Source organism: Pyrgilauda ruficollis, unplaced genomic scaffold (genome assembly GCF_017590135.1).
Source record: "Pyrgilauda ruficollis isolate IOZ18807 unplaced genomic scaffold, ASM1759013v1 scaffold10860, whole genome shotgun sequence".
Lineage (NCBI taxonomy): Eukaryota > Metazoa > Chordata > Aves > Passeriformes > Passeridae > Pyrgilauda > Pyrgilauda ruficollis.
In genome coordinates, this window is record NW_024509056.1 from 1 (window position 1) to 576 (window position 576).

The following is a 576-nucleotide window of genomic DNA, read 5'->3' on the forward strand; positions in this document are numbered from 1 at the left end:
GATGATGGATCCATGGCTCCATGGATGATGGATCCACAGAGCAGGGTCAGGCTGGGGGCTGGCACTGATCCCTCGGGCAGGTGCTCTGGGCAGTTCTGGAAGGTTCTGCTGTCCCCAGGGAAGGCGTGCTCCTTCGAGCAGCTGGAGCACGTGCGGGAGCTGCAGGAGAAGCTGGCGCGGCTGCACTTCGGCCTGGACGGCTGCGTGGAGGAGCTCCCCGAGGAGCAGAAGAAGGCGGCGGCCGACAGGAACCTGGACCAGCTGCTGGCACACGTGAGTGGCACCTGTGACACGCTGTGACACGCTGTGACACGCTGTGTCACCCCTGCCCCGCCAGGCCTGGGGCACGCCGGGGTCCCCTCCACGCCCTCAGCCTCTGCCTTTGCTCCCACAGCTGGAAGAGCTCAGCAGCTCCATGTATCCTTGGCTGGTGGCAGTGGCAGTGGCAGGGGTGGCAGTGGCAGGGGTGGTGGATGGCGATGATGGCAGTGGTGGCAGTGATGGCAGTGTCAGTGGCGGCTGTGACAGTGGTGGGGGTGGCAGTGGCAATGGTGGCAGTGACAATGGTGACAGTGA

At 65.1% G+C, this 576-nt stretch overlaps 1 protein-coding gene across 1 annotated transcript; it reads left to right on the forward strand.

Annotated features, from left to right (window-relative positions):
- Positions 1 to 80: 80 nt before the first annotated feature.
- LOC121356415 (coiled-coil domain-containing protein 28B-like) lies at positions 81 to 530 on the forward strand (the record flags this gene model as incomplete). The annotated part of the gene is made up of 2 exons (XM_041472767.1): positions 81 to 273; positions 395 to 530. Coding segments are annotated over 2 exons (329 nt in total), but the record flags the coding sequence as incomplete, so codon positions are not given.
- Between the last annotated feature and the right edge of the window lie 46 nt (positions 531 to 576).